Here is a 24,070-nt window from a genome sequence, read left to right on the forward strand (position 1 = left end):
AGAAATGTGGATCATTTATAACAGTTACAAAAAGCTTCTCACACTGAAAACTCTGAGAACCACAGGCTCATTATCTTCTACTGGATGGCTCGATGTTACATGTGACATAACACTCACTTCCTATTTTTAATAACACTGACGTGAATTACTTATTCCGTTGTGACACTTCACACGTCTTTCTTTCTTCGTTCCTTTCTTTTTCCTGTAAAAGTGACAAAAAAATAATTCATAGTTTCTTCTGTAGTTATATGATGTACTCACTGATTCAGTATCCCAAATGTTTTGTAATTTTCTAGATGGCTTTAATTTTACAAAACAGGATCATTTATTATTTTTTAAAAGTTTAATGAATTTCACAGGTGCTCCCACATTTCGTTTACATGTTAATCACATCAAAACTGAAAAGTATCAAATACAAAATATTACTCGTGTTTATTTTACTGTTTTCATTTTATTTCTGTTTGTGGCATTATTTTTAAAAATTACATCACTTCATTGTGGTGTTTCATACGTGAATTTCAGTCACATACTTTTTTAAACTGTCCTTTTACTTCTGCTTTCTCACAAATACTTCTGTGAGGCTTTGAGCAAAATGCATCAAACCAACACTTCAGATCATCAGTGCTGCCTTTTTCTCCCATCTTTGCACAGTCCTCTCCATCAGGATATTCACCATTGCGCCCTTTCCAATTGTCTGGCTCGTTGCCACTCCAAAACTTCAAACTAAGAGATAAAGAACAAAAATAATTGTTTTAGTAAAAACTGGCAACTTTAATTCTGGAAGTGAAAAAAATATATTTTCACAACAATCAAACCTTTGATCCAGTGGTGATCCGTCCACCCACACCCATCTGCCCTCTACTGCTGAGTCTGTCAGTCCGATCCAGAACTTGTCCTCAGCTTCAGTCATTACATCTCTCAGTCTTCTCTCCAGGAAAGTCTGATCAGAAAAAGAACATGAAAATTACCTTGTCAGACTTTTCTGTGCTGAGAAGATGAAACATAAAGATGTAATAAAACATGTGAGAACATGAACCTGCAGCAGTGTTTCATACCTGCTCCTCTCTGCTGTCTATCTTAACCAGGTCTCCTCCTTTAGCTCTACACTCATCTCTGCTCTGTTTCCAGGATGAATTACTGATGGAGAAGTAATAGCACTTTCCTCCATGTTGCTCCCAGCCTTCTTCACATTTATAACAAGGATCATCTTTGAAGAGATTACAGCAACGACTTCAGTCAGGTGGAAGAAATCACTGTTCATGTTTTGTGAACTTAGCTTGAAGTTTGTGTCTCAGAGACAAAATCTATAACTTACTTATTACTTTAGGTCCTGGACAGGTCGGCTGCACCGTGTTGCATGGTTTTATCTTAGAGAGAGTCTCTGTTAGAATAAAGAATAAAACAGTCGTCAGTCATTCATCATGTGTTTTTATCTAAAGCTTGAAGTAAAAAACAAATAATCATTTACATGGAATAAAAAAGACCGACTCAGCTGTGTGTCATGAGTTTGATTTAGACTGAAGGTTAGGAACAATCAGCTGTACATGCTTACCTGTCAGATTACTTTCACACTTCATTTTGTGATGTTTCAGGTTTTCGAGCTCTTTGTTCGTTCTAATTTTGTCAAATGCTGATTAAAAACGAACAAACAAACCAGTCAGTCAGTGAGGTTTGTTTACACTGAAAGGATTTTTGTAGCTTTGTGTTTTCAGTGTTTCTTTAGTTCTCATGTTTTCAGCTGCTGATTTAAAAATGAGAGAAAAAAAACAGACAGATTTTTCAAAAAACTCTGAAAAGTTGGACGCATCTTTAATTTGCTGCAACACGATTAAAACAGAGCCAATGTGGGCAATCTGCAGTGTTTACACCTTCACTGTAAATGTTTTGCTTCTCATTTGATTTACAGAAAATCAGATCATTGATTTTTTTTTTTTTTAAGTTAAGAAACAAGAAGAAAACCACACAAACTCACAGAGACGATAAATAACGATGAGAGCAGCTGCCAGCAGGATACAGAGAACCACCAGTGCCACTCTCTCTGTGGTGACCTTTGACCCTCTGTTTGATTTTGCGTGATGAGAGTCAGCAGCTTCACCTGATGAACATTTAGAGGAGACACAATGTGAGAGTTCAGAAAAATGTGTATTTATCAGTTACAACAGTTTTAAACAGTTTCTCATGCTACAATACTTTAGTACTATTACAGCACACTGAACTGTAGCTGAGTGTCAATACAAGAACATTAAAGTTGATTAAGATGTTTTGCACAGGAAACACTTGAGTTAAAACATGTTAACATGTCACACATCCTTTTGGTCAGTTCCTGTTTTGTTTGCTCATCAAATGTTCATTTTGCATAACTTTTAAAAACTCTTTCTTCATCAATTACTTTTGACTGTTACATTTCTGATTTATTAAAATATTTTAAAAATTCATATGATTAAACAATGAATGTGGGCTCTACATATTTTTAAGTTGTATACATATAATGTTGTTCTGTTCCAGCACAAACATCTTAACTTTAATTCAAAGTCTGATGATGATCACTCAGATCTGACTGAAGCTCCGTCACCTTCCTGTTGTTTTACCACCACATTAATGTTCTTACCTTCTATGAAGCTCTGCGGACGACTCATCATGCTGAAACTTCAAGATCCTGACTTCAGACTTAATCCAACAGTCTCTGAATCACAAAACACAACAAAGAGTTGAAAATATTCTTCCTTTGTCATTTATCATAGATTAAATTCTTTATACATTTAATAGAAAACAGATGTAGCTAAGCTTTGATGCTCACTCTAATTGCTTCCTTACTCCGTCTAACTTCTGTTTTACAGCTTAAAAAAAGCAACTTCCTGTTCCTAAAGAGGAGGGAGGAGGCTTCATCTGCAGTCTGGCTCCTCCTGTCAGAATAACAGCTTTTATTATAACTGAAGCAAGGTTTCTTTATTTATTGTTGAAATGTCTGTCCCTGTGGTACATTGTGCTGATCTCTTACATACAAATGCAACAACAGTTTTATGAATTGGATCACATTTGCAGGCAGTTAAAAGGAAGATAAAAATAAAATGTTTTAAAGCAGAACAAAATGAGGAACTGCCCATGAGATGAGGTGATATTTTAGGGTGTTGTTAAAATAGTTGTTTCACAAATGTGGCACAACCTAAAGTTTTCTCAACAATCAAGCCTTTTACACAGTGGTGAACCATCCAACCACAAATATCTGCCCTCTACTGCTGAGTCTGTCAGTCTGATCCAGAACTTGTCATCTTCATTCATGATGTTTCTCAATCTTCTCTCCAGAAATGTCTGAACTGAAACAGTTGAGGAAATGACCTCAGGAGACATGTCTGTGTAGGTTCTCAGTCACACAGGTCGTGGTAGAAGTGACTGGAGTTTTTTAAGTTTGGGAAATTTGTAAAACTCCAGTCTCTTTCTTCCTGAGCTCCTAGTTGGATTTTTCTGAGCAGAGATGATGAAACATAACGATGTGATTTAATATATAAGAACATGAACCCTCATGTTGGTTCATGTTTAGCTCCACATTAATTTCTGCTTTATTAGCAGTTATTAAAACTCTTGTTAAAGGAACTTAACTGAAAATAGCAAAACTCTTTCAAATTACTTAAAAATACTCTATTTAATTTATTAATGGCTTAATTAGTTGTATTTTCTAATAAATGTGGTGCTGTATCAGAAATTCCCAAACTTATATTAAAATGTTGATCAAAAACACTAAAGAAATGTGAATACTGTAAAAACAACCATTTAGGGGGTCAGTCATGACAAGTTTACAGATTTTTATTTACAGCTTTATTTTTCAGCCCTTTAGACCAATTTTTTTTTAATGTTTCTTTGACTCTCATTTGTTCAAATGCTGATTAATAAATTGGATAAACAGAAACGGTATACTGATCAGCTGGAACTTAAGAGCAAAGTAAATGTTTTAGCTTCCTCTAAATAGCATAATTTGCTGATTTTTCTAAATGACTCTCAGACCACTAACTCAGCTAAAAGTTAGTAAAATTTAACTGAGGACTTCACAAGAAACCTCAAAATACACACTGCACTTTCTCGTCAGCAATACGCCTGCGGAGTATGAAGTAGATACACAAAGAAAATGCGCAAACACACACATATAAATAAGGAGATGACGGACTTCAGAGTCACTTCCTCACTTTGACTCTACAGTAAAAAGGCAAATCTTCTCTTCAGTTTGTTTCTCTCAGCATTTAACAAACACAACAACAACAGTGAGAAACATAATAAGCATTCTCATAATGGACGCTGACTGGACTCATAGTTCATACACGTGATTATTAGTTACTGCTCTTTACCTACCAGGCAGCTCTACTGTGGCAAATAACACTTGAGGTCTTAACTTCAGAGTAACAGCCTCTGCAACAAAAACACAAAACTAGATTACAGACCAGTGTGGTGTGAACACTCATGGCTGCTGGTAAAATGTGAGTTTATAACTTCACTATATTCACATTAAACTAAAATGCAGCAAACAGAATAAAAAGATTTTCAAAGATATTTCTTACAAAACTTTTCTCTCATAGATACACAAACAGAAAAGATTACAGTCTCCATTTACCTTTCTGTCTCCTCTTGTAAAGTTACACCAGAGCAAAGTTCTGCAGACATTCAGACATTTTACAGCTTTGTCAGCATCACTGACAACAGACAACACTGAAAAATGACGAAGGCTTATAAACCACCACGCTTCCTCAGAATCTCACTTTTTTAACTTGTGGTCATTCACTTCCCTTTCTGTGCTGAGAAAACATACAACAGGACAGAACGAGTAAGAAGTAAAGAACAAAAAAAAAAAAAAACCCGTAAGGGACTGTTTTTTGTTTTTGTTTTTTTCAGTTATTTCTGTGCTGCAAAATATGTTGTATGAAAGCATTTATATGGCCTCAAATTGTGGTGATAAATATTTTGTACTTGTAACTTTTGTAACCTTGTAAACAAAAATATGTGTGTATAAAAGATTTGTGTTTGTGAACAATTATGAAAGTCACAAATGTTTTTTTATTAAGGTGTCTTTACACATACAAAGCAAAAAACTTTGTGTAAAATTCTGCGCTCAAGTTCCCTCGCTTGTGTGTGAGGTTCAACTTGCAAGTATGAATTTTGGCCATTATTTTCTTCCTTTCAGCTGATTGGTCAATGTCATGTCATAAATTTAACAATCCAATCAGAGAACAGATGTGTTTGAATGTTGGAGTGGTGCTTTACTGAGCTTCAGGTCATATATATTAGAGTTGAGAATTTAACCGTTAATTTTGATTAATTAATTTGGAAAAGAATAACTTGTTAGAAAAAGTTTAATCACACTTTGCATTCCAAGCAAAGGAGAACTTTTGTCGATGCACGATTTTCTGGTATACTGATTACACTGATGCACATAGCAATACACAGAAAAGGTGTGTTGCTAGGACTGATCAGAGCCAAATTTCGTTTCAAAATACTACCCGACGGAAGCCTTGATAAAAGCGTGGTTTTGTGTAAACTGTGCAAAAAGAAGTTTGCAAACCACCGAAACACTTCAACCTTACGGTACCATCTAAATGCAAAATTTGTTGCAGCGAGCACAGAAACTGTGGGAGCTGTTAGTGCTAGCAGTTCGAGTACTAACAAAAGGTGTTGGCAGCCCAAACTCGATGAAATGACTGGCTTCAGGACCAGTTTGACCCTGATGAAGGCAACAAGCCGAAACGCATTGGTCAATTATTAAAGTTGTTCTTCTTTCCTCAAGTGTTGCTGGAGTTCCTGTTTTTTTAATTCTCTCATCTTCTCCATGCACCTTGGAAGCAGGTGAAGTTGTGCCAGGATTTTTTGCTGTGATTCAGGACCAGTTTGTACAGAGCAGAATCCACCATCAGCGAGACAGACTGCCCGCTGCAGTGGTGGTCCAGTCGAGCAGACCCACCCACAGCTATCTGTCCTGGCCCGCATGTATTTGATTAGTCCTGCCGCTTCTGTCCCATGTGAGAGACTGTTCTCACTTGCAGGTCACATAGTAACAAAAAAGACAGCTGCCTTGAGCTCTGAAAATATGAACAGGCTCGTAAGTGGCTGAAAAAGACGGACAGTGAATAAGCATGGAGGTAGTGTGAATCCAATAGGTTTGCAACTTTTTCAGCCTAATGTACAAAATAATGTTGGCTAATGTTACTCAGAGTTTAAAGGTGAAGCTGCTCAAATAACCTGTTATGTTTCTACCTTATTTTTTGGGAAGAAAAACTGCACTTTATGCTGAAATTATTATTATTTAAAGACAATGCCATTTTGAAAATGTACTTAAAGTTCTTAAAATAACACTTTATTTTTAAATCTGTCCAATTATGGCCAGGGATTTTTTTTTTTCTGTTTTGCATTGAACTGCAGGTTAAATGCTTTTTTCCCATACATTAAAAGAGCCCGAGTTTACAATATTCATGTCCATGTCTATTATTTGATTCTGTTGCCCACTAAAACCCTTTAAAAAACTAAATAAAAAAACCTTTTAAAAAAAACCTGCAGGTCCATCCTGATTGGAGAGCTGGCAGCTGCTGATTGGTTTCCTGATCAAGTGGCGCAAAAACCCTCTCCAGCAGTTGTCGTGGGGCAGCAGCTGACAGCAGCAGCAGACCCATTGTTGGCCTCCAAAACCCTCGATGACTTTTGTGTGTGCGTTCCCTGAGGATCGCTAAGTTTTGTAAATAGACTGTAGATACTTTTCGCATGTAAATAGGTACTGAAGCAGAAGGGGTGAACTGCCTTATTATTTTCTGTACTGTTTTTCTCTTATTTATTCAGTTTTGGAGTTAGGGGTAGCACTTGTCTTTGGTTTTTGTTTTACCCAGGGTTTAGTTAGCACCTCCCTTTATGGAATAAGCTTGTTTTGTTTGTTATTTTGGCCTTTGTTCACCCCGGAGATAAAACTTTTAGTTTCGTCACGATAAATTCACCTTGACTTGTAAATTGGCTTCTGGGTATGGCTTTGGGGACCAGGGCGGGGTCACTTTCCTTTTAACCCTTATGTTGCGTTCCTGTACCCCTAGGCCGGGACGTAACATAAAGTAATGGATAATTGCTATGGATCGGTAAAAATTGGACATAAATAACTTGAAAGGTAGATTGCAGAAGTGAGATCAAAGGTCAAATGTGACGCGATATTTGGATTTAAAATATAAGGTGTTATTTACAAGCCATGTGCTGCCCTCACGACACGTGACCATGTGAAGCTAGACAGCCAGCGAACAAAACAGACCAGATCTTCCACACAAGGCTTGCTTTTCTTGCTTTTAATGAAGATCTTTTAAAGCCTTATCCTCTCTCAAGGCTTCTCCTTTCTATTTCTTATTTGTAACTGAAACATACAGAAAGTGAAAATAAATTGCTAGCTAATAGACATCTTAATGAGAAACTTAATGATTAGCCTAGCTTAACACGTGCGTTACATTAGCATCACAGTTAACTCCAGGTAAATACATATAAAAGTTGTTTCTGAACATATTAATACTCACAAAGACGAACGTTTCCCAAGGTACAAGCGTGTAGAGCACTTTTAGTGTGTACATGAGCTTATTCACGGTTTTAATACTGCCGAAGCACTTTTCACAACATTAACGGAGAAAATACCTCAAAGATAGGCAAATGATCATAGCGCTCCCTCGCTCCCATTTCCGCACATACAATACAAAGATCGCTTGTGATAACGATGTGTCACTCTGAGCAAATTTCAATCCCACACATCTTAACTGTTTATAGCATGAATTACTTATAATATTTCTTAACTTTGAACTTATTTATCACCTTGCTTACGTAACTTAATCAGATTATGCACTAATTACTGACTTTTGAAGCGAGATCGATCAACTGCAGACCAGACAACAAACGACGGAGGCACCAGACAAGTGCAATCAAACGATGAGTTTATTAACACAGGAGAGGAAATATCAGCATATGTCTTCCTCTGACAAAAATACATTGAATGCTGGTTTTATAGCATAGAAAATTAACGCCCACACATACACGTCAATACAGGTCAAAAATACATTGTGTACAGTCATTGGCTACAGACAAGGGTACATCTTGTACATCTCTAATAACTATAAACAGACATGTAACTTCTCTTTTCTATAACACTTGCCTTTTAAGGTAATAAACTTCAAGCTTCAGGGTCTCTAAGGGCTAATAATTGACCCTCGTCATCAATCACTAAGTCGACAGAATTGGCGCAGGTCTCAAAAAGAAGCAGAAGACACTTGGGCCTTCGCTCAGGCCTGCTGCTAGATTTAATGTGTATTGTAAGCATGCATGCAATTAACCTGCTATGTTCTCATCTTCCCTCAACATGTATCACCTGGACACTCTCACCAGTGAAGCTTAAAACCCTCTTGGATAGAACATCAACTCTAAACAAGCACAGATATGCAATGTGTATAAACTGAACTCAACCTGTGAATAGAAAGGTCAATGTGATAACAAACATATTCAATGCAATATGAACCCTATAAGAAATATTACTGATAAAATAATACTGTAAAATATGTTATTAATGCATTTATCATAAGGCAGGTTATATGGCAGCAATAAAAGAATCTCGGAACCCCAACACTTTTGACCAAAAGGCATAACACTCCCCGCTTGATATAAACACATTATATCACTATAAACATCAATACAACATATTCAAACATTATTTAGCATCAAAGAATATTCATTCAGTCTCTGCAAGCAAAACAACAATCTCTGAAACTGATCTGAGAAACATTTTAACAGTCCCATCTTTTACAGCCCGCACTTCCACTTTTCGGACCTTCTTGTCGCTGCTGGGGAATGTTTTTACTATTAGTCCCATGGGCCATTCGTTCCTGCTGGCTTGGGAGTCCTTTAGCAGGACCACATCTCCTTCTTTGACATTAGGTCTAGTCCCTTACAAGCGCCCACAAAATTCGTGCCTCTGTCTGAGCGCAGAAACTTGGCTGGGCCCCAAATAGAGAAGAGCCTTCTCAATGCATTGATAAAACTATCAGCAGACATAGTCTCTATCAGTTCGATATGCACAGCCCTAGGTGACATGCATGTGAATAACACAGCCCAACGTTTGTTCTGGGAACAACCACCTCTTGTACGACGCGTCACAATTGTCCATGGCCCAAACACATCTAGGCCTACAGTGGTAAAGGGTGGTTCAGGGGTGACTCGGTCTGCGGGCAAGTCTGCCATTTTCTGGATCTGCATTTTGCCTCGCAACTTGCGACATGTGACACACTTATGAATGACAGATGACACGAGCCGCTTCCCTCCAATTATCCAGTACCCAGCACCACGGATAGCTCCTTCAGTTATGTGTCTTCCTTGATGAGCTACTTGTTCGTGATAGTGAGTTACAATTAGCATGCCGATGTGGCTGGTAGATGGGATAATCAGAGGGTGCTTTTCATTTTCTGTGAGATCGGCAGCGGAAAGACGTCCACCGACTCGTAAGAGACTGTCTTTGTCCACTACAGGATTGAACTTTTTGAGTGTGTCCAATATGCCACTGGCCGGCCTTCCTTCTTTAATGTTTTCAAGCGTCCCTTTGTAAGCATCTTGTTGGACAGCTCAATGATGACTACTTTGGCTCTGGTGAGTTCTTGGACATTTGGTGTCTCACTGAAACTTTTCCATCCCCTTTGTCCACTTGTCTTTTGTGCAAAGGATGTAACCACATGAATGAGTCTGGCTATGACTCTGAAAAGTGTGGTCCAGTTTGAGTACTTTTTGAAACGCTCAGAACCTAACTGTGGCTCTGATACAGTAGTTTTCATTACTTTTATTTCTGGACGTATCTCTCTGTCTTTTTCAGGTTCGATGAGCGTGAAAGGACCAGTGTGTGGTTCTGTGTGTGTGTCAGAGTACAGAAAGGGTGGACCTGAGAACCAGGTACTGTTCTGCAGGCAGGTCTGCTGCTGGAATGAACCGAGTGGCTTGGTCAGCTGGATTGTTATCCAACGCTTTCTGCATGGATTGGATGTAGTGATCTTTCATTTCTGGTTTCTTTTCCAAAGTCTTTCGGAGAGAGCAGAGGCGTTTTAGGGCTTGTTCTCTGTTGTCAGGGAGCCTCCTTCTCTGTGAGCGAAAGGGTAAAGGTGCAACCCAGCTGTTCTCTTGGTTTTGATAAACTTCATTGTCCATTATTGTCAGGAATGCTTTGTCGTCGATAGACATGGCTTGTTTGTTATCACCCTCAGATCTAACGAACACAGAGTGTCCCAAATCGTCTGTGACGCAGGTAGCATTCATAGTGACCCCATAATTCTCTTTAATGTGAATGGTGTTTGGGCAAGGCTCAAAATAAGATGCACGTCCATTATCTAAGGTGTGTGTTTTGTAGACATTGACCTCTGACTGACTGTGCGCTTTTCCTACACACACCTCCCCCACAATAACCCAACCCAGGTCTAGCCTTTGGGCGTATGGTGCATCGTTGGGTCCGTTGATTTGCTCACGTACCTTATGGACCCTGATGACGTCCCTTCCTAGGAGTAAAAGGATTGGGGCATGGTGGTCAACAGGTGGGATGTTATCTGCGACTGGAAGAAGATGTGAGTGATGCTGGGCAATCTCTGGAGAGGGTATTTCAGATCTATTGTCTGGAAAAGAGTCGCATTCAATTAAAGGGGGTAGCTGGATGTTGACTTCTCCATCCAAGGACCCGAGGAAGAAGTTTACAGCTCTCCTACCTGAGGTTTGTTCTCTGCCAGAGCAAGTCTTTAAGGTGTATGGAGTGGGTCTGGCATTAATATTGAAAAGGCTGAAAAACTCTGACTTAACCAGTGACCTGTTGGACTGATCATCTATTACTGCATACATTTTTATAGCTCTCTCTTTTTGGCCTGCGGGATACACTTTGACTAAACTGATCTTAGAACATGAACGTGGGCTATCACTTTGGCCACATACCTCTGTGCACTTCGACTCGACTGAAGGTGAGCTCTCAGTTTGCTCTTCATTGTCATTGTTTCCTGGTGTAGTACTCTTAGGGGTAGGGGTAGGACCAGGATGCATTGCAGATAAGTGTTTAAGGCTGTCACACTCGATACACTTAACCACTGCTTTACAGTTTTTTGCAATGTGTTGGACAGACCCACAGACCCCATTGTCTTTCTTCAATGGGTTTGTCTCTAAAAAGCTTACACTTTTTGAGTGGATGTGGTTTTTTGTGGATTGGGCACTGGCGATCCGGTTCCTCCATTTTCTTTGGACTGAGATTATTCTGGTCCGGCTCTGCCGTAATGTCCATTTTGTGTGCTGACACAGTAGGCTTGCGACTATATGATACCAGTTTTTCTGTGGGAAAAGGGACGTGGGTGTTGGCCTTGGACATAGCAAAGCTTGGGTCATTCCTCATTTTTGCTTGCCGCTGGACAAATTGTGTGAAAACTGAGAAAGGAGGAAATGACACACTATGAGTCTCCTTGTACTGTGTTCCTACAGTTGTCCACTTTTCCTGTAGGTTGAAGGGAAGTTTTTCCACTATTTGCCTGACTCCTCTAGCTGTGTCCAGGTAAGCAAGTCCTGGGAGCGCGCCATCTTGTTTAGCACACTGTAGCTCCAATAAGATGTCACTAAGTTCTTGCAGCTTAACATTGTCTTTATTTGTGAGTTTGGGAAAGTCCTCTACCTTTTTTAAGAGTGCATCCTCAATAGCCTCAGGTGAGCCGTAGCACTCTTCAAGGCGTTGCCAGACCATCTTCGCACCTGCAGCAGGATTGAGGGTGTGCACAGCACGAATCCGCTTAGCCTGGTCGGATGATGTTGGACCCAACCATTTCGTTAGCAAGTCTCATTCCTCTCTGGGAGACAAATTTAGATCTTTGGTTGCACTGATGAATGAAGTTTTCCATGCCCAATAGTTTTCAGGTTTGTCATCAAATTGCAAAAGACCTGCGCTGACTAGTTCTTTGCAAATTAAGTATTTTGCAAACTGTTGTGTTTCACTTGCTTCAGGTATGCAGTTGTTAAGGTTGGGGGTGTGCTTTGGGGATTTGGACCAGTATGAGTCGACTACACATGTGTTCACTGTTTGCTCCTGTTTCCTTTCTCTGTTTACAGGTGGTGGTTTCGTTTGAGTGTTGGTTATAAAAGGATTAGTTATTTGTGTACTGTCTTGTACATCTACTTCATTGTCATTCCCTTTAGGAGGCTGTGCTGGGTCATGCTGAGTGTCTGGGAAGAGTAACTCACATTGTTGTTGAACATATTCGTTAGTGCGGTGCACTGCACTGATGGGCTCAGCTTCCTCACAAAGTTCTCCATAGAGCTCCCCGCTTTGAATCTCCGCTTCTTCATAGGCTGAGGCCTCTGCTTCAGCTGCGGCTATTGCTTTTTGGCACTGGAGGACATGTAGATGAGCATCTAGTTCAGCTCTCTGTTTCATTGCATTAGCTTCCTTTTCAGCGAAGGCCAGTTGAGCTCGTGCTGCTTGAGCTTTGGCGTAGGCCCTTGCAGCTGCAGAAGCTGTTGATGAGGATGTCCGTTGAGACCGCCTTGTCGATGTTCTGGATTGCTGCGACTTGGTGTCGAATGGCTGAGACTGTTGCTGCATTGTAGCTGGTTGAGTGGCGACGTCTGGTTGCTGTTCACCACCGGTTGCTTCGTCTAGCTCTTCAGCAGCGTAGTCTTTTAGGTAATTTCTTCCTGAGCGTAGACTCACGTTGGTTAAAGTAGCTCTGTATGCTTGAACCCGCTGAGTAGGCGTCTTTTTACTGTGCTGCCCTCACGACACGTGACCATGTGAAGCTAGACAGCCAGCGAACAAAATAGACGAGATCTTCCACACAAGGCTTGCTTTTCTTGCTTTTACTGAAGATCTTTTAAAGCCTTATCCTCTCTCAAGGTTTCTCCTTTCTATTTCTTATTTGTAACTGAAACATATAGAAAGTGAAAATAAATTGCTAGCTAATAGACATCTTAATGAGAAACTTAATGATTAGCCTAGCTTAACACGTGCGTTACATTAGCATCACAGTTAACTCCAGGTAAACACATATAAAAGTTGTTTCTGAACATATTAATACTCACAAAGACGAATGTTTCCCAAGGTACAAGCGTGTAGAGCACTTTTAGTGTGTACATGAGCTTATTCACGGTTTTAATACTGCCGAAGCACTTTTCACAACATTAACGGAGAAAATACCTCAAAGATACGGCAAATGATCATAGCGCTCCCTCCCTCCCATTTCCGCACATACAATACAAAGATCGCTCGTGATAACGATGTCTCACTCTGAGCAAATTTCAATCCCGCACATCTTAACTGTTTATAGCATGAATTACTTATAATATTTCTTAACTTTGAACTTATTTATCACCTTGCTTACGTAACTTAATCAGATTATGCACTAATTACTGACTTTTGACCAAAAGGCATAACAATCCATATATACCAACAGTATTTCCTAAATTTTGCTAATAAACACAAAAGCAGTATATTTTTAAGCATAGTTTTAAAGATAAAAGACATTTTATGAAAGTTTGAGATTATTTGACCTTGAAGAAGACTCCAGAGGTCCAAAGTAATCTGATATTTAGAATTCCCATATATCATTCACAGTATCCCAATATGCTGTCAATACAAACAATGCATTTGCATTCACACACGGCAAAAGCATAATCTCCTTGGTGGAGGAAAGTATCAAATCTAAAATTGATTTTCTTGCTTACCATGTACTATAGGACACGGAAGACATGACCTGTAGTCCTTTTTACACATTTGCCTACAAATACTTACACATTTGTAGGCTGCACTGTGCAGAGTCTGTTACAATAATAGCTTTTATCAGTCAGGATTGTGTAATTTTTCTGAGACAGAATTGAAAATATTTTAATATCAGCTGTGTGTCACCAGTTTGAATAAGACTGACAGTAAAAAACAATCAAAGTGTGACCAAAACTTGCAGTATACCGGCCATAAATGCTTAAGTGTCAGATTTTTATTGACACTTTTTGTTCTCATACATTCAAATACTGACTGAGAAACGAGAGACAACAACGATTTTATGAATTACAACAGATTTTTAAAAAAAAGAATTACACACCAGATCTGAAAAGTAACACACAAGCTGAAGCTGAAAAGAAAATAATCACACTGATTCCTACACTTTATAGATCATAAATCATAATTTTCTTTTTTTTTTTAAATGTCGGTCCCCACCTCGATTTTCATGCCTGCTTGTCATAACTCACCTGCTGCTCATCATCTATGATTACTCTGCCACTACTTAAGGCCACGGCGAAGTGTTGTTCATCGCTGACATAGAACCGCCTACTTTATAGTGCAGTAAAGTCACACTGCAATAAAAAAATCTGAGATTTAAGGTGATTCAGTTAAAAGGTCCATTAGAACTATGCACACAGTTCCCCTGTTCTCACTCAAACATCATTCTAAATCACAGTTTTGTAAGTCTCTGAAGACAAACTGCATCATTCAAAACACTTTTCCTACAGGAACACTGGCCTTCATAATGCAGCACATGTTACCAGTTAGTATCTGTCCAAACCCAGTTGGAAGAACTATTCAGTCATGTGTCAGTGAAAAAGCATGCCTGTGTTGGGCAAGAATCTGGAGCATCAAAAACACTAAGAAATGGTGAGAATAAGAGGATGTCTAGAAGACAGCAGAACACAATATTTGCATTGTTGTCTTTTTGTATCTGGTTTCTTTGTCGTGTATTTGATACACACACATTATATAGGTTACTAAGTTCTTTTACACTTTGTGAAATAGGTAACATCTGTTGCATATGCATGAAGTACTGTAAATGTTGCTTTGCAACAACAAATAAAACACACGCACTTCACTAAAACAAGAAAGAAGAAACTCATTTGTACTCATTTGTATGTATTTCTTATGAAGACAAGAAATGTGGTCATGTTACATCAACGCTCAGTTGATGTGTTTGTAAACATAAAATAGCTTTGTTACTAGGTTACTGAGTTTTTCTACATACTTTCTGAAATAAAGAACATCTGCATTTGAGTAACATGATGTCATGATGACAAAACACGAGGCTGTGTTACATACATCAGTGTTTGTTTGATGCTCTTGTGGCCATATAATAACTGTGTGTATTGTTTTGGTAGAAGGAATCGATTTTGACACGGGAGTTTTTGCAGAGCAGTTAACACTTTTCAGTTTGTGTGTTTTGAGCTTTGAGAAACTGAACCTCACTTACTCGAAATGTTTTAAAAAAACTGCAAAGTAGGCGAGAGCGCTGACTGACAAACATGCAAACTGTTTATGATGAGATGTAAGACTCGGATGAAAAATGCATTAACATGCTGACAAAACATCTTTAGTAGTGAAGTATGTGTAGAAACAATAGTCTGTGTAAACACAAAGAGAAATGCTGAAGTGTAAGTGATGTCAGCTTATGAGGCAAAGGACCATCCATCCTCTTCCTCTTATTTGGTTCAGGGTGGTGCAGGACTGGAGAGGCAGGACACACCCAGGACAGGTTGGTCTGTGGCAGGACTAACACAGTGCCACTGGGCTGCCCTCTATAAATAAATAGTATATAAAAGATTAAAAGTCACATGCAAATAAATGAATGTTGCCAGTTTGCCACTTGAGGGCAGCAAGTATTTGCAAGGACCGACATGATGAGGTCATAAGATGGTTGAAGTCATCAGGATTTTATGGTAACAGTAACTGTTCTGCTGCTCATTTCCAGCAGATCAGACGCAGATATGAACAAAAGATAAAACTCACACAGAACTTAAAGAACAATGAAAGCAGCTCTCAGGAGAACACGGAGAACCAGCAGTGCCACACTGTCAGAGGTGACCTTTGACCTCAGTTTCATTTTGCATGTTGAGATTCAGGAGCTTCACCTGATGAACATTTAGAGGAGAAACACACCCTCATTTTCTTCTTTTGCTGGATAACTCGATGTTACAACGTCGCGTAAGGGTCGCTTCCTCTTTTTATCACATTGACATAATTATGCCATTTTAACACATCACGTCTTTCTTTCTTCGTTCCTTTCTTTTTCCTGTAAAAGTGATAATAAATAATTCATAGTTTCTTCTGTAGTTATATGATGTACTCATTGATTCTGTATCTAAAATACTTAAAATACTGTAATTTTCTCGATGGCTTTAAGTTTACAAAACAGGATAATTTATTATTTAAAAAAAGTTTAATGAATTTCACAGGTGCTCCCACATTTCTTTTACATGTTAATCACATCAAAACTGAAAAGTATCAGATACAAAATATTACTCGTGTTTATTTTACTGTTTTCATTTTGTTTCTGTTTGTGGCATTATTTTTAAAAATTGCATCACTCCATTCTTGGAGGTGAGAAGAAGGATCCAAATAGCAGACAGTGGCGGAGGTGCAAGTGAGTTTTATTTACAGTGAACAATAACCAAGGTGTGGGCAGAACCGAACATAAACCTAAACTGGGAAGACTAACACAAAAGGAGGACACGGGGCGAGGAGCAGAGAGACACGGTCAAACACGGAATAACGCTAAGTACACAGAAGATTCACAGAGAAACACAGACGACACGACGAGGAGCACAGGCAGACACGCAGTATAAATACACACACCAGGTAATTAGGAAATGGCAGACAGGAGGGGACACAGCTGGAACTAATGGGCATAACGAGACACAAACCTACAAAGTAAAACAGGAAACTCACAGACTGTTTCACAATACCAACTCAGGGACACGAACAGGACACAGAGGAAAGACACAGGTAGGGATGATAGAAACACTAAACACACAACTTAAATGTTTTGGGGGTTTTTTGTATGTATTTTGTATAGTGTATATATATATTTTTTTTCTCTCTCTTATTTTCTTTTCTAAATGTACCTGTATATTGTTCACATGTTGAAATAAAAAAAAAACCCTAAGAACAAATACAAAACAGCAAAAACTGGAAAATAATAACAATAAACTCAAAGACCCAGGACCATGACAATTCTGGAGTTTCATACGTGAATTTCAGTCACATACTTTTTTAAACTGTCCTTTTACTTCTGCTTTCTCACAAATACTTCTGTTAGGATTTGAGCAAAATGCATCAAACCAACACTTCAGATCATCAGCTCCACCTTGTTCTCCCATCCTCGCACAGTCCTCTCCATCATGATATTCACCATTGCGCCCTTTCCAATTGTCTGGCTCTTTTCCACTCCAAAACTTCAAACTAAGAGATAAAGAACAAAAATAATTAGTTTAGTAAAAACTGGCAACTTTAATTCTGGAAGTGAAAAAAATATATTTTCACAACAATCACACCTTTGATTCAGTGGTGATCCGTCTACCCACACCCATCTGTCCTCTGCTGCTGAGTCTGTCAGTCCGATCCAGAACTTGTCCTCAGCTTCAGTCATTACATCTCTCAGTTTTCTCTCCAGGAAAGTCTGATCAGGAAAAGATGAAGAAAATTACTTTGTTAGACTTTTCTGTGCTGAGAAGGTGAAACATAAAGATGTGATAAAACATGTGAGAACATGAACCTGCAGCAGTGTTTCATACCTGCTCCTCTCTGCTCTCTATCTTAACCAGGTCTCCTCCTTTAGCTCTACATTCATCTCTGCTCTGTTTCCAGGATGAATTACTGTTGGAGAAGTAATAGCACTTTCCTCCATGTTGCTCCCAGCCTTCTTCACACTTATAACAAGGATCATCTTTGAAGAGATTACAGCAACGACTTCAGTCAGGTGGAAGAATCACTGTTCATGTTTGTGTGAACTTAGCTTGAAGTTTGTGACTCAGACAAAATCCATAACTTACTTATTACTTTAGGTCCTGGACAGGTCGGCTGCACCGTGCTGCATGGTTGTATCTTAGAGAGAGTCTCTGTTAGAATAAAGAATAAAACAGTCATCAGTCATTCATCAGGAATGTCTGACCAAATATCAAAGTGTATTTTAAATATGCTTACCTGTGAAATTACTTTTGCACTTCATTTTGTGACGTTCTAGATTTTCAAGCTGTTTGTTAGTTGTAATTATTTTAATTGCTGATTTAAAAAGATCAAACAAACAACCAAATCAGTCAGTAACTTTTATTTGCACTGAAAAGAGTTGTACAGCTCTGAAAATGTAAGAGGCAGTAGTTTGAGGAAAGCAAACAGAAGCATTAGTCTTCTTAATGTTAATGAAAATAACTGATGTTAATTTGAGTCTTATTAAATTCTAATATTAACTCACTGGTAAAACACAGAGCAATGAGAGCAGCTGCCAGGAGAACACTGAGAACCACCAGGACCAATCTCTCTGAGGTGACCTTTGACTCTTTGCTCACCACAGCTGGTTGAGGACCCTCTGAATCGTGAGAGAAGGAAACACATCAGAGATGTGAGACTTGTTATAAATGTGGTTCAGAATTTTATTGAGCTAGATTTTAGATGTTAATGTTCTCGCTGTATTTGTACAAAGAGCACCTGATTCACTGGTTCCCTCCTCGAGCACACATTCACAGATTTAAAACACACCAACCTCAATAACAAACACTTGACTTATACTATAAGCAAGGCAGATAATAACATATTTGACTGCACCATATATTCATTACAGATTCCTGTCTTTAATAATACTGAACTGGATGAAGTTGTATAGAGCAGAGCTACTGAGGTAGATGAGTTTAAACACCTGGGATCAACCTTCCAAAGCAACAGAGAGGTGGAGAAGAGAGTGCAGTCAGAGAGGAGTAGCTGGAGACGAAAGTCAAAGGCAATTTGTGGCACAAAAATATAATAGCAAGATTGAAGTGAGACCTGCTATGATGTATAATTTGAAATGAAGGTACTGACAAAAAGACAGGAGGCAGAGCTGGAGGTGGTAATAAAGAGGTGCAGATGTGAAGGTGAAGATGCTAGGATTTTGTAGAGAGCAACAAGGATGGACAGTTTTACAGAGGAGTATGACAGCTCAGTTTAGTGTTTTAGAGACTAAGAGAGGTGAGGCAGAGATGGTTTGTACATGTGCAGAGGAGTGATAGTGGACAAAGGATGTTGAAGATGGAACTGCCAATAAGAACGAGCACAGAGAAGATACATGGATGAAGTAAAAGAAGGATGCTAGCAATAAAGTGACATCGAGGCAGATGATTCCCTGCTGTCACCCCCTAAAGGGAGCAGTCGGGGAAAAAAAAGAAGAGGAAGAAGAATGCTGATTTTGCAGTAATTACAGCACTAAGGAAACACATACAGCCCAGAACAAAAGTTTAAGACCACTTGAAAAATTGCAAAAAATCATATTTTGTATGGTTGGATCTTAACAAGGTTCCAAGTAGAGCTTCAGCATGCAACAAGGAGAAATGGGAGTGAGACAAAACATTTTTTTGAGCATGCAATTTATTGAAAACAATGCTTAAACTGCAACAGGCTGATCAAAAGTTTAGGACCACATGCCTTTAAAAGGCCAAGTCTGTGCAAAAATGTGGATTCATTGTTAGTTTCTGTCAGGCAGTCACACTGTCATGATGTTCTGATGGCAAAGGCAAAAAAACTTTCCTTTTTGAACGTAATCATATTTGTGAACTGTATAAGCGGCATCTCTCACAGCGTGCCATCACTGCTGAGGTGGGACCCAGTATGGCAGTAATTTGGAATTTCTTAAATGATCCTGGGGGTTATGGAACAAAAAAGTCAAGTGGAAGACCTCAAAAAAATGTCACCAGCACTGAGCCGGAGGATCCAATTGGCTGTCCATCAAAACACTAGATGATCCTCGACCCAAATTAAGGCCGTTACTGGTGCCGACTACAGCCCCATAACCATCAGACGGCATCTGAGACTGAAGGGCTTCAAAAACAAAAAACGTCGTCAAAGACCTCATCTCCTTGAACACCACAGAACTGACCGTTTGGACTTTGCAAGAGAGCACCAAAGATGGGACATTGAAAGGTGGAAGAAAGTTTTGCTCTCTGATGAGAAAAAACCTTGATGGTCCAGGAAGATCCCACCTGAGTCATTTTCTTAGCGCCACAGTCTTAGCGCTATAATGGTCTGATGTGCTTTTTCCGTAAGTGGAGCAATGGAGCTTCAGGAGGTGCAGGGGCATCAAATGGCCATTGGCTATGTCCAAATGTTACAGACAGCATCCCTCATGACTAAGGGCCCTCATCTGTGTTGTAACGACTGGGTTTTTCAACAGGACAACACTACAGTACACAATGCCCGCAAGACAAGGGACTTCTTCCAGGAATAACATCATTCTTTTGGACGAGCTTGCGTGTTCACCTGACCTAAATCCAACTGAGAACTTTTGGGGATGGGTGCCAAGGGAAGTTTACAAAAATCGACAACAGTTCCAAACAGTAGACGCCCTTCATGCGGCCATCTTCACCACTTGGAGAAATGTTCCTACTCACCTCATGGAAACGCTTGCATCAAGCATGCCACAATGAATTTTTGAAGTGATCAACAATAATGGTGGAGCTACTCATTACTGAGTTCATGTTTGGAGCTCTGATTTCTTTTTTTTGGTGGGGTTCGCTGGTTTTTTTGGAAGTGTGGTCCAAAACTTTTGATCAGCCGTAAAACAGCCTGTTTCAGTTTAAGCGTGTTTTGTATCATTCTGTATCATCATTTCTTCTTGTTGCATATTGAAGCTCTACAAGGAACCTTGTTAAGATTCAACCATGCAAAATATGATTTTTTTGCCATTTTTCAAGTGGTTTTAAACTTTTGATCGGGGCTGTATTTGTTATCCTGACTGCTTATGTGGAGAGAATGAGCGCAAAACCTTTAACCAGGAATAAATACATATCGGCAGTTAATTTTGTATGTATCAAATAATTTCAAGCTCAACATCTCCATTTGTTAATATTTTAACAAATGTTAATATACTGAAGGAGATTATTTAAGCTTTTAAAATTTAGTGTCTTAATAAATAACATTTCAGTAAGTGGATGTAGGATTTTTAGTATTGAAGATGTCCCAGGAAGTTGTATTATCATACCTGGAAATTTCACAGATATGTTTATAACCAGCCTGGATGAAGGAGATGCTTCTTACATGGTTAAAGTTGTAAGGGGGCGCATTTTAAACCAAATTATGTCCTTTTACTGAACAAAGTTTTTATTGCCAAAAAAGATCTAACCAAACTGTGGATGAAGACAAAAATTACAAGTCAAAAATATACTAGTAAACTAATTAAAACTAAAATGATATGACACAAGTCAAAGCCCTAATCTAATGGATGAAACTGTGCATCCACCAAATGTCTTATGTGGACTACAAATAAGGAGATAAGCACTGGAGAAATAACAAACAATGTTAACAATGTTTAACAATTCTAACTAAAAAAATTAAGTAGACAGTGAAGAGGAACTGAAGGACAAAGAAAAACGGGTAGCATGGAGCTACAAGTTTCGTTTAGGTAAATGAGCGCCGTGTCTGGTCAGTTGGTCTTCTGGGGACTAAAATTGGCCAATTTTATGCAAATGATCTTTTAGCAGAGAACTGCTCCTCGAGACAACCTCAAACTCAGCACCGTAGCTCCTCTTCTGCAATAAGGCAGATCAGTGGTTTTTGAGAAATGTAAAGAAACTGCATCGACATTAACACATGTGCACACACACACAGAAACTCGTTTATTTAAATGAACCACTCCTACAGAACCACTTCCTCATTTTTTTAATTAACTTTTACCTCTTTTTAATTTTCCCACTGAAAACACAAAAAAAGAAACCCCAAATTTAAAAAAAAATGGGGAAACTTGTAAATAAGACACTTAAAAAAATGAGTGGGTCTGATGTCAAATTAAATTTGCATTATTTTTAAAAGAAAGTGTTTGGACAAGTCTACTACAATTTTGTAGTTATTTCTAGTTATTTTTTTATTTCAGCTGCTGTTTTATACTGACAGCCTCTGATGCTGCAGTAACGTCTATCATTTATCTCATATTCATCATTGTCATCTTTTTGTCTTAATTAAGGTGTAAAAAATACAAATTGTGTACCAGTACTACTGTAAAAGTTGAGCGAGTTTATTTGTTGCACACATTTTGACCTTCTTTTTAAAATTTACATAAAGCTACAATTTTGGAACAAATTTTGGAACGAACTGATTCAGACGGATGTTTTGTTTTCAACGACAGATCTCTGCTTGACCAAAAACACATTTCTGCTTTATTTTAGGAAAAACTGCTTCCTCTGTTGACTGTTTACTTAATAACAGACACTAACTGGAGCTGACAGTTCATCCTCCTGTTTATTAATTACTGCTGTTTGCCTACCAGACAGCTGTGCTGTGGATGGCTGAGTCTTTGAGATCTTGATTTCAGAGTAAGTCGAGTCAGTCGATGGGGTAACGGCCTCTGCAATGAAAGATGAAACCGGATTGTTGCACAGTTAACACTGACAGTGGCTGCCGATAAAATGAGCGGCTGTAAAATAAATCACTGTATTCACATTACACTCAAACCTAAAATGTAATATAAACAGCTTTTCAGAGATTTTTTTAGGAATCTTTTCACATGTAGTAAGATGACTAGAAAAGTCTCACCACTGGCTCCCTTTTTTCCTCTTGCAAACTTCACATCGGAGTATACTACCTCAGCTTCAGGCATTTTGCTGTGTGTGTGTGGCTGCTGTGTATTAGCAGTTCTGAAAAAGAAGTTTCACAATATACAGAAAAAAAAAACTTCCTCACAAAAACCCACCCAAATCTATTTTTTTTTAACTTGTGGTAATTTACTTCCTGTTTTTGGGGGATAAAATGAAGTAATCTTCCATTTCAGCTCAGTGATGAATGTGCCATAAAATATCCAGTTTCACAGGAAGGTCACACACACACACACACATATGTGTATATATCTCTGTGTGTGTGTGTGTGTGTGTGTGTGTGTGTGTGTGTGTGTGTGTGTGTGTGTGTGTGTGTGTGTGTGTGTGTGTGTGTGTGTGTGTGTGTGTGTGTGTGTGTGTGTGTGTGTGTGTGTGTGTGTGTGTGTGTGAGAGAGAGAGAGAGAGACCTTCCTGTGAAGCTAGAGTGGCTATTTGTTGAACACATTTTTTCCTTCTTTTTTAAATTTTATTACACACAGAAATTGTTTTGGAACAGATAAAATAATTTGCTCTACATTTTATTTTAGTTTTTACTGATTCAGTCACATGTTTTGTTTCCAATGCTCGTGTATATACATTTTGTGTTACAGCTTTATTCCAAAATGCATTCAATTCATTTTCACTTCAAAATTCTACACAACACGCCCGTAATGACAAAGTGAAAAATGTTTGCTCGAAATTCTTGCAAATTTACCAAATATAAAAAAACAAAAATATAACATGTTTATAAATATTCACAGCCTTTATCGTGATGCTCAAACTTGAGCTCAGGTGCATCCTGTTTCTACTGATCTTCTGTCAGATTTTTCCGTGGTCGCTCTGACAGAGCTCCAGCATTAATCTGTGGATAGAGGAGAAACTTCCAGAAGGATAACCATTTCTGAACTTCACCATTCAGGCCTGTGTGGTAGAAGAAAGCCAGTTTTCATTAAAAGGCCCATGACAGCCTTTTTGTCATGTGCAGAAACTTCCCCAAAATAGGTGTACCAAGTTTGTAAAATCATTCTCAAAAAGACCTGAGGCTGTAATTGCTGCCAAAGATGCTTTAACAAATTATTGAACAAAGGCTGAGAATACTTATAAAAATGTTTTGTTTTGTTTTTTTTATGGTTTTTTTTCAAGAATTTTAAGCAAAAGTTTGATTTATGGCATAAGTTACAGCCTAGATCTGATGCAGAAGTATAATTCACGTGTTAGCCCGGCAACAGGGTTCAGATCTGGGTTCAAAATCTGGGGTCTTTGTGTACAGTTTGCATGTTCTCCACATAACTATATGGGTTCTCTCTGGGTACTCCAAGACATGCATGGGGTTAGCTTAATTGATAACTCACTGTACACTCACTGACTACATTGAACGTTTATTTGGCATTTTTATTTATACAGCACCAAATCACAAAAACTGTTGTTCAAATGTACTTTATACTGTGAGGTAAAGACTCTCAGTAACACAAAGAAAATCCCAGCAATCACATGACCCTATATGAGCAAGCACTTG

General features: G+C 38.6%; 3 protein-coding genes across 8 annotated transcripts; all 3 read right to left on the minus strand.

The window, feature by feature from the left end:
* Positions 1-359: 359 nt before the first annotated feature.
* On the minus strand, positions 360-22,753 carry LOC120435514 (hepatic lectin-like). Of its 3 annotated transcripts, XM_039605269.1 has the most exons (9): positions 22,517-22,753; positions 22,248-22,328; positions 18,216-18,329; positions 17,948-18,025; positions 17,797-17,862; positions 17,539-17,690; positions 17,299-17,423; positions 16,987-17,206; positions 360-503 (listed from the first exon to the last, which is right to left on the minus strand). In XM_039605269.1, exons 1-8 carry the CDS (start codon positions 22,578-22,580, stop codon positions 17,002-17,004), a joined length of 885 nt encoding a protein of 294 aa, XP_039461203.1. In that variant the 5' UTR covers positions 22,581-22,753; the 3' UTR covers positions 360-503; positions 16,987-17,001. The 3 variants fall into 3 exon arrangements, with proteins under 3 accessions (XP_039461203.1, XP_039461202.1, XP_039461204.1); XM_039605268.1 differs by lacking the exon at positions 360-503 and having other exon boundaries at positions 16,160-17,206; positions 22,517-22,750; XM_039605270.1 differs by lacking the exons at positions 360-503; positions 17,948-18,025 and having other exon boundaries at positions 16,160-17,206; positions 22,517-22,752.
* Positions 481-7,628, minus strand: LOC120435515 (CD209 antigen-like protein E). 2 transcript variants are annotated; one of them, XM_039605271.1, is made up of 10 exons: positions 4,601-7,628; positions 4,342-4,398; positions 2,798-2,903; positions 2,609-2,683; positions 1,973-2,095; positions 1,553-1,630; positions 1,316-1,381; positions 1,056-1,207; positions 816-940; positions 481-723 (listed from the first exon to the last, which is right to left on the minus strand). In XM_039605271.1, the coding sequence occupies exons 4-10, from the start codon at positions 2,637-2,639 to the stop codon at positions 519-521; spliced, it is 780 nt and encodes a 259-aa protein (XP_039461205.1). In that variant the 5' UTR covers positions 2,640-2,683; positions 2,798-2,903; positions 4,342-4,398; positions 4,601-7,628; the 3' UTR covers positions 481-518. The 2 variants fall into 2 exon arrangements, with proteins under 2 accessions (XP_039461205.1, XP_039461206.1); XM_039605272.1 differs by lacking the exon at positions 2,798-2,903 and having other exon boundaries at positions 4,601-4,640; positions 7,521-7,618.
* Positions 8,511-14,524, minus strand: LOC120435513. 3 transcript variants are annotated; one of them, XM_039605267.1, is made up of 2 exons: positions 14,230-14,524; positions 8,511-12,354 (listed from the first exon to the last, which is right to left on the minus strand). In XM_039605267.1, the coding sequence occupies exon 2, from the start codon at positions 11,383-11,385 to the stop codon at positions 9,892-9,894; it is 1,494 nt and encodes a 497-aa protein (XP_039461201.1). In that variant the 5' UTR covers positions 11,386-12,354; positions 14,230-14,524; the 3' UTR covers positions 8,511-9,891. The 3 variants fall into 3 exon arrangements, with proteins under 3 accessions (XP_039461201.1, XP_039461200.1, XP_039461199.1); XM_039605266.1 differs by having other exon boundaries at positions 8,511-12,908; XM_039605265.1 differs by lacking the exon at positions 14,230-14,524 and adding an exon at positions 13,066-13,207 and having other exon boundaries at positions 8,511-12,908.
* Positions 22,754-24,070: the final 1,317 nt, after the last annotated feature.

This window comes from Oreochromis aureus, linkage group 22, assembly GCF_013358895.1.
Source record: "Oreochromis aureus strain Israel breed Guangdong linkage group 22, ZZ_aureus, whole genome shotgun sequence".
In the NCBI taxonomy this organism is placed as follows: domain Eukaryota; kingdom Metazoa; phylum Chordata; class Actinopteri; order Cichliformes; family Cichlidae; genus Oreochromis; species Oreochromis aureus.